This window comes from Chrysochloris asiatica, unplaced genomic scaffold, assembly GCF_000296735.1.
Source record: "Chrysochloris asiatica unplaced genomic scaffold, ChrAsi1.0 scaffold00173, whole genome shotgun sequence".
NCBI classification, from domain to species: Eukaryota; Metazoa; Chordata; class Mammalia; order Afrosoricida; family Chrysochloridae; genus Chrysochloris; species Chrysochloris asiatica.
In genome coordinates this window covers 1,633,787-1,643,284 of record NW_006408691.1, presented here as the reverse complement: position 1 = coordinate 1,643,284, position 9,498 = coordinate 1,633,787, and the positions used below count along the sequence as shown (strand labels likewise).

The window sequence follows — 9,498 nt, the reverse complement described above, 5'->3', positions numbered from 1 at the left end:
GGGTTTCAGTGGAGCTTCCAGTCTAAGGCAGACTAGAAAGAATGTACTACAGGCAGCTATAAAAACAAAAGAATCTGTCTTGGTAGAAGTACAGTCAGAACTCTCCTGCTTTGGACATGTTATCAGGCGGGACCACTCACCCCCTAGAGAAGGACATCATGCTTAGTAAAGAGGAGGGGTAATGGAAAAGAGGAAGCCCCTCAACAAGATGGATTGACAAAGTGGATGCAACAATTGGCTCAAATATAACACCAGTTGTGAATCTGATGCATACTGGGCGATGTTTCATTCTGTTGCACATAGGATTGCTAAGATTCAGAACCAACTCGATGGCACCTAACAACAAAAGTGGTGGAAAGGATGGGAAAGGTTTATTTCTTATGGAAAATTAACTTTCTATTTAGGTGATGGGAAAAAAATCACCATTGCTTCAGGTAGGGTTGCTCAGCCAATTAATATGGTTACCATCAATAAGTTGTACACCTGTAAAAAGAATGGCAAACACAAGTTGTGTGATAGATATCTTTACAACAAAAAAAGAGGAATTGCTGAGGTTACTGATATACAGCCAGATACCTCATGGGATTTGGTTCCTCATTTTGGAGGCTTAGGGTAATGGTTTCATGGGACATGCCAGTTAATTGGCCTATAGCATGTTTAGTGTTTCTGTTCTACCTTCTAGTTGCTATGTAGTGCCTGGGGTCTTAAAAATGTGCCAACAGCCATTCTAAGGTACAACAATTAGTTCTATTTACATGGAGCAACAGAAAGAAGGAAAGTCAAGAACATTGTTGTTGTTGTTGTTGTTAGGTGCCATCAAGTTGACCCTATGCACAACAAAACGAAACACTGCCCAGTCCTTCACCAACTTCACAATCGTTGCTACGTTTGAGACCATGACTACTGCCACTTGGCCAATCCATCTCGCTGGGGTTTTCCTCTTTCTCTCTGGCCCTCCATTTTACCAAACATGATATCCTTCTCCAGTGACTGGTCCCTCTTGACAATACCTCTGAAGCATGAGAAACGAAGTCTGAACATCCTGGCTTCCAGAGAGCATTTTGGATGTACTTCTTCTAACACAGATTGGTTTGTTCTTTTGGCAATCCAAGGCCACAGTGCCACAACAGGACTCCAGTCTTCCTTATAGGCATATGGATATTATCCTATCATAAACAACATTGAACTTCAAGACATATCTTGACACGTTCTTTTTGATGATGAATGCGACACCATTCCTCTTCAATTTGCTATTCCAGGCATAGTAAACCATGTGATTTTCAGATTCAAAATGGCCAATCACTGTCCATTTCAGCTCACTAATGCCTAGGAGATTGTTGTTTATGTGTTCCGTTTCATTTTTGACAATTCCAATTTTCCTATATCCATACTTCATACATTCCATGTTCCGATTATTAATGGATGTTAATAGTCAATAATAATAGGAACAGAAAGTGAAATGTGTGGCTAACTGCCTCCATGAACAACGGCATCTTTTGCCATGAGACCAGAAGAGCTGAATGTTGCCTGGCCACCACTACTGAGCATTTTGATCAAAGAGTCTCTAGAAGAATTTTGATTAAAAGAAGGGAAATGCAAAACAAAATTTCAAATTCCCATGAATTTCAGATTTTCTGGAGTCCCAGAGACTGGATGGACCCCCAAACCTATTGCTCTGAAATAATCTTTAAAACTGAAACCAAAAATATGCCCTGAACCAAGCCATAGTTTAACCTAACTAGTGAAGAATGTCTGCCGTAAGCATTACAATCAATTTTTAGTGAAAAGCCCATAGGAGTCAGAACTCAAGGGCACTCTCTTGTTTTTCCAGGTCTGGCTTTGACAGAGTTCAGTCTTACCATTTATCCTTTTGTTGCTGTTGTTAAGTGCCATCGAGTCAGTTGTGGTTCAAAAATGTGGTTCAAACCGACCCTTGCAGTCAAGTGCTTATCCTATAGCCCATACCAGAAGTCCGTTTTTCTTTTTAATGGACAATATTTCCATTTTCCTTCTCTGGCAGTGGCATGGAAAGAAAGAACAGCTAAGGACAGGAGGCTGGCTTACAGAATACGCCCTTTAAACATTTAAATGGTTATATATTTTTTGTTTCATATGTGTACATCAAAAATGTTTGCTTTGTTCATTTGTGAAATGCAAGATGTACATGGGGAGCCATAGGGAGGAATTTCACAATAAAAAGGTTTCAAAAAAAAAAAGATTAGATTAGATTAGATTAGTGGGGTTATGTTACTTGAGGAGGAACAACACAGAACAGGAGGTGGACAATGTTGGCACAACTCAAAGAATGTATTCTATGTCACTGAAATGTACCTGTAAACTATTGAACTGATGTATGGTTTGCTATGTGTGACATGGATTAAACTGTGTCCCCCAAAAAACACACACAAACATGGCTGGGCCATGATTCCCAGTGGTTTGACAATGCTATAATGATGCAATCACCCATAATGTGATCTGAGGTGATCAGCCTTGACTTAATGTAATTGCAAACCCTCAGTTCTATGATGTTACTGACTCTGGATCCAATCTACAGGATTCAGTTGCATCCTAAGTCAATCTCTTTGGAGATATAAATATAAAATGATTAAACAAACAAGCAGAGCTCAGAGGGAACTAGTACCACCAAGAAAGAAGAGCCTTCCAACAAGAAAGATGAGCCAGGAGTAGAGTTCATCCTTTGCACCTGGGGTCTCTGCACTGTGAAGCTCTTAGATCCAGAGAAGAGTGATACCAAGAAGCAAAGAGTTCTTCAAGGAATGTTGGGCCTCCAGATATTGAAAGGAGAGCAAGAGCTTTATTCAGAGCCGACAAAGAGAGAAAGCCTTGTCCTAGAACCAACACTCTCAATTTGGCCTTTGAGCATGTAAATTGTGAGAGATTAGATTTCTGTTCGTTAAAGGCACAACTTGTGGTATTTCTGTGATAGCAGCAGTAGGTGGCTAAAATACTATGTATATTCTCAACAATAACAAAAAAGCGAAGCACAGTTCTTTTCTGATACACATGGGTCACTGGAATCAACTTGGCGACGACTGGCTTTAAAAGGCATTCAAACCCTGAGCAGTTTAGTAAACAGCATGATTCTATCAGAGATAAAATATGATAAAGGATAAACCATGTGTATAGAAAACATCTGGAAGCATCCAGAATCTGCTAACAATGGGTAGCTTTGGGGAGTAAGACTGGGAATTAGGGAAATTGGAAATTTCACTCACAATTACTTTGTGAGTGTATCATTTTTATACCTAAAGATGTTGTTGTTGTTGTTAAGTGCCATTGAGTCAGTTCTGACCCATAGTGACCCTGTATAAGGTTTCCCAGGAGCAGCTGGTGAGTTTGAACCGTTAACCTTGCAGTTTGCAGTTCAGTGCTTATCCTACAATGCCACACCAGATGCACTGTATTTTTTTTTTTTAATCTCACTCTTTTAAATTCCATTTAAAAAACTAATAAATCTGTGCAGACCAAAGGCAAGGTCAGAGACAGGGTGGGGGTGGGGGATGTGCCATGCTGAGCACTGGGGATGCTAAGTTCATTCCTGCTGGGGAAATCCCAGAACAGACCTGTCCTGATGGATGGTGGGAAGCGAGGAGTTGGGAACCTTGGAATTCTGGGTCACTCCTTCCAGTCATGGGGCATCTCCCTCCATAAACACTATTATAATATTATTTTTGTCGGTGTGAAGTCCTGGTGTGGCATTGTAGGATAAGCACTGGACTGCTAACCACAAGGTTAGTGGTTGACACCCACCAGCTGCTCCTCAGAAATTCTATGAATGGCATTTAACAGAAACAATTGTTGTTGGAGGGTCATTGGGAAGACCTCTCAGAAAAGGGGTGTTAAGAATATCTGAAGCATGAAGGAGTGTTTGAGAAGAGTTGGGGGAAAGGAGGCTAGCAAGTGGCCTTCACATGTATACCCCAGGGTGCCCTTCCCCCCACACTGCCCAGGCCTGGAGGTCAGGAGGGCATTGTCTATAGGCCAGAGTTGAGGGTGGGGAGGACTGGACACTCCCCAAGGCTCAGGTCCAAGGGGTTCCTCAGCAGGCACCAGACTCCCTAAGAAAGACCAGCATCCACTCCACAGTCTTCCCTGCCATGTAGTCCCCAGTTAACATCAGAGGAGGGAAGCTGGTCCAGTGAGACCCCTCCCCAAGGGACTTCTGAGCTTCACCTTAGACACTTCTGGGTGGCCTCCAGCCTAGGCTGCTCTGCCCAGACCCCACCTCACGGGGGACCCCAGCTGACCTGTTTACCCTACTCTCCTGGTTGCCTGCTCTGCGAGACTCAGAATGGGGGATTCTGTCTTGAGAACTCTCCTTGTTCTTTCTACTCTGGTTTCAATGCGACAACAGCAGGGTCCAATAGTAGAGACTTTGAAACACATCCTGAGCCTCTCTGCACTCTTTTTTTTTTTTTTTAATGTTTTATTGCGTGTCTGTGCTCTTTAGCTGTGAATCTTGGGGCCCACCATGGCAGCTGCCCTGGAGGTTGGTTCTACTGGCCTGGTCCCACCCAATCCCTCCACAGAGCCCAGTCCCCAGGGCAGCCCACATGGGCTTGTGCAAGGCAGGCCCGGCAGCAGTGAAGGCCAGGTAGCACTCTGGGGATTCATTCAACAGGTTTGGCAGGGGCCCTAGGCCCTGCTGAATCCAGCAGCCTGGACCTTTCCTCAAGGGGCCCAGGGCAGCCTGGATCTGTGTTCAGGCAGATGCCCATGGGGCTTGCGTGGGCAACAATCTGTCCCAGTAGGACGTCACAGTGGGAGGCTCCAGGGCCCCTGGTTCCCAGCAGTCACTGTGTCCCTGACCACACCCACCAGCTTCCAAAACATCCAGCATCAGGTCAGGCATTCCCAGGGGCAGCCAGGGTTAGGAGAGACCAGCTCAGCACTCTGCTGGCCAGGAGTTCTGCGCCACATTGTCTCTTTGGCCTCCTAGACCCCTACGTCTGACTCCTGGGGTCTATACTTAGTCTCCACCTGCCCTCAGGCCCCCACTCCTAACCTGTTACCCTATTGGAACACACCTTGCATCACCTCCCAGGTGACGGTGGGTGGCCTCCGGGACAGGGTTCTTGATAAACAGCCCTCAGAACCACCAACCTTCTGGTTAGTAGTCAAGCATTTTAACCACTGCACTACCAGGGCTCCCTTCAGGCCCCAGGGGCAGGGTTGGAGCTGAGCCTTCAAGATCAAAATCCCACCCAGGACTGAGGGGCTGAGATCCCGGGTGCTGGGGTCTGGGCGGGCCTGGGTGGGTCTTGCTGCCCTCCCTCTCCACACTCAGATCAGAAGGTAAATATTCCATAGACCTGACCAGGAGGCAGGGTGGGTATGCATGGGAATCTGCCCGTTATTGCTACCACTGGCCCTAGCCCAGTTCAACCCCTGCCATCTCCAAAGCTAGTGGACACTTCAGAAGGGGGCTAAGGGTTCTGGGGGCATGGATAGTGGTTGGGGTCTTGGGCCATGCTATGGATCTGGGTCAGGGGAGCAGCTGGCAAGAAAGCATGGGGAGTGGGCAACAAAGCAGGCAGCAGAATCCTGAAATGCTCTGGACACCCAGTCATGGGAGCCAGTCTTGCTGGCTCCAGGTTGTTCTAGCAACCTGGCACCAGGTGCTGAGCTGGGACTTAGGGGCCCAGGGGTTGTGGGGTGGTTCCTTCCAGGGAACCAACCCCACCTGGCCCCAAGTTACTGAAAGCTTGAGTCTCCTCAGTACAGTGCCTGCTCTGGACTCTGCTCGAAAACTTTTGTTTCAGTGGGGGCACGGGGAAGAGGGTGACAGCTACAATCCTGAGCTTCACAGAAGTGGAAGGGGGTGGGGCTTGTGGCTGAAGGGGAGGAGAGACCTAAAAGCAGAGCTGAGTGAGTGATGGAGAACCTGTGGCAGAGATCCCTCTGCTTCCCAGGATCCCAGGTGGGCCTTCATGTCTCCAGAATCCAACCCCTGCCCCTGCCCACTCACCTACCTCCCACTGGCCAGTCCTGTCCTGCCTCCTAGCTGCTAGCCTCTAAGTGAGGCCCATGCTGGCACCTCCTACAGCTCCTTGGTTCCTGCCTGGAACTCCTGCCACACAGACTCTTCTGTCTTTAAAGGCTCATCCTCTTTCTAGGAACACAGGGACCCCTGGAGTGGGTCACCCTCTGTGCCTTGGGCCCCTGCCTGGTCTAGGGAGCCCTTGAAGCTATACATTCTGGAATTCCCAAGCCCTACCCAGGAAAGAGTCTATTCCTATCCACCCTCCACCCTCTTCCCAGAGCCCAGCTCTTCCTAATGGCAGGCAAAGCTGGTATGGGCAAAAACTACCTGTCTGACAGCGGGAAGGCCCAAAGGAAATCTAGGCCCAAGGCGCTGCTCCTGCCAGTCTCCTTATTGGGACACTGGCCACTCACCACAGCCCCATGCGGCTCTCCAGGCTGTCTCACATCCACATCCCCTCCCAAACCCTCTTTTGGGAGCTGCCACTGGCTTCTGTTTTCACCTGGATGTCTAACAAGCATAGAAAGATACAGAAAAGAGCAAATTTTTTTCCCTTCTCCCACTGTTATGAATTAAATTGCATCCCCCTAAAAAGAAATATTGAAGTCTGGTGGGGTGCTATAGGATAAGCACTGGATCACAAGACTGTTATGAACTGCAAAGTCGGTGGTTCAAACTCACCAGCCACTCCTCGGAAACTCTATACAGGGTCACCATGAGTCGGAACCAACTCTACGACACTTAACAACAACTCCTGTACCTGTGAACAGGACCTTATTTAGAAATAGAATTTTTTTTTTTTTTGATGATATGAAAATATTGTCAGTTAAATTAGCCAAAGTGAGATGAGTCCTAGCCCTAATCCCTCTGGGTCCTCCCTGCCTTATGAAAGAGGACAGACATGGAGACAGAGAATGGAGAGGCAATGCTACATGAAGGTGCAGCTGCAATCAGCAAAAATAATTCCAAGATAGTCTGAAGCCACCAGAAGTCTGGAGATAAGTAATAAACAAATCTTCTGATCCCTCTGAAGAAATTGACATGGCAGATACTCTGATTTGGATCCCAGGCTCCAGAACTGAGAGAATACAAATCTGTTCTTTAATGCCACCCACATTATAGTACTTTGTTGTTCTTCTGTTTGTGTTTTGTTATTATTTTTTTTAAATATATTGTAAATTAAAAGTTTACAGAGCAGATCATCAGTTTTACATTCACCAAATCATATGTAGTTGTTGCTAGGCGCTGTCGAATCAGTTCCAACTCATAGCAAACCTTTGTGCAACAAAACTGTACTGTTTTGCGCCATCCTCACAATTGTTGTTACACTTGAGCCCATTACTGCTGCTACTGTGTGAATCCATATCCTGGAGGAGTCTTCCTCTTTTTTGCTGACCCTCCACTTTACCAAGCATGACGTCCTCCTCCTGGGGCTGGTTCCTCCTAAAAACATGTCCAAAGTATAAGAGACAAAGTCTCCCCATCCTGGCTTCCAAGGAGCATTCTGGCTGTACTTCTTCCAACACAAATTGGTTTGCTCTTCTGGCAGTCCATGGTACTTTTAATATCATGACTTGGGTCACACCAGAAATCACCATTTATGTTGCTTAAAAAAGGTATTTGCAATGAACAAATCATTGGCCTTGCAAAATTCTATCATGTGATCTCCTACATTATTTCTATCACCAAGGCTGTATTTTCCAACACAAGTAATTATCAATACATATTAATTGCATGTTTGATCAATTTCAGACTGAAGAAGTTGGTAGAATTCTTCAATTTCATCACCACTAGCTTTAGTGGGTGGTGTGTAAATTTGAATAATAGTTCTATTAACTGGTCTTCCTTGTAGGCATATGGATATTATCCTATCACAGATAGTGTTGAACTTTAAGATAGATCTTGAAATGTTTTTGACGATGAACGTGACACCATTCCTCTTCAATTTGTCGTTCCTGGCATAGTAAGCCATGTGGTTTGTCAGACTCAAAATGCCCAATACCAGTGTATTTCAGCTCACTAAGGCCTAGGTTATTGATGTTTATGTGTTCCATTTAAAATACTTACTGATGAAGACCAAAGACCACATCTTTAGGTATGGGCTGCACCTCAATGTAAAGAAAACAAAAATCCTCACCATTGGGCCAGTAAATAACATCAAAATAAATGGAGAAAAGATAGAAGCTGTCACAGACTTCATTTTGCTCCGATCAACCATCAATATTCATGAAAACAGCAGTCAAGAAATCAAAAGCATTAGGCAAATCTATTGCACAAGACTTCTTTAAAGTGTTCAAGAGCAAAGATACCAGTTTTAGATGACGGTGCACCTGATCCAAGTCATGATATATTCAACAACCTCATATGCAAGGAGCTCTGGTAGCGTAGTGGTTACAAATTGGGCTGCTAACCTCAGGGTCAGCAGTTCAAAACTACCAGCTGTTATGTGGGAGAAAGATGAGGCTTTCTGCTCCCGTAAAAATTTACAGCCTCGAAACCCTGTGAGTCAGAACCAACTCCATGGCACACAACAACATATGCATGTGAAAGTTGGACAATGAATAAAGAAGATCATAGATGAATTGATACACCTGAGTTATGGTGCTTGAGGAGAACATTAAAAGTACCATGCCAAAAGAAAAAACAAATCTATATTGGAAGAAGTACAGCAGAGAGTGCCTTAGAAGCCAGGATGGCCAGACTTGGTCTTTCATGCTTCAAACATATTATGAGGAGGGACCAGTCCCTGAAGAAGGATATCATGCTTGGTTAAGTGACGGGTCAGTCCAAAAGAAGAAGACTTTCAACAAGATGGATTGGCACAGTGGATGTAGCAATGGGCTCAACGTAGCAACAATTGTGAAGTTGGCACAGGACTGGGTGGTGTTTAGTTCTGTTGTGCATAAGGTCGCTATGAACTGGTACAGACTACACAGCACCTAACAACAGCAACAACATTAATGCATGGGTGAGATGATATCTCATTGTTGTTTTGACTTGCATCTCACTGAATCAGAACCGACTCAATGGCACTTAACAACAACAAAACAAATAGCTAGTGATCGCAAACATTTCTTTATGTTTGTTGGCCACCTGAGTATCTTCTTTACTGAAGTGTCTGTTCATGTACTCTACTCATTTTAAAAATTGGATTGTTTTCCTCTTGTTGATGCATTGCAGTATTCTACAAGTTTTAGAGAGTAGTCCTTTGTCTAATATGTCATTTCAAAAGTTTTTTTCCAAGTTTGTGGTTTCTCTTTTTACTCTTTGGGTGAAATCCTTTGATGCACTTAAGTGCCTAATTTTAGGAGATCCCAGTTATGTATTTTGTCTTTTGTTTGTGTATTTTCAGTTATGTTTGATAGTACATTTATGCATGTTTCAGAGCCCCTAAGTTTGTCCATCCATTTTCATTGATGATCTTGATAATTGCAGGCTTCATATTTAGGTCTTTAATCCACTTTGAGTTCATTTTTTATATATGATGTGAGATA

At 44.6% G+C, this 9,498-nt stretch overlaps 1 protein-coding gene across 1 annotated transcript in view; it reads right to left on the bottom strand.

The window, feature by feature from the left end:
* LOC102824014 (probable calcium-binding protein CML8-like) overlaps positions 1-9,498 on the bottom strand; it is a 64,718-nt gene that overhangs the window by 33,869 nt on the left and 21,351 nt on the right. The window contains exon 4 of the mRNA XM_006871773.1: positions 4,575-4,717. Coding sequence (XP_006871835.1) covers positions 4,575-4,717 — 143 coding nt within the window. The remainder of the gene's footprint in view (positions 1-4,574; positions 4,718-9,498) is intronic.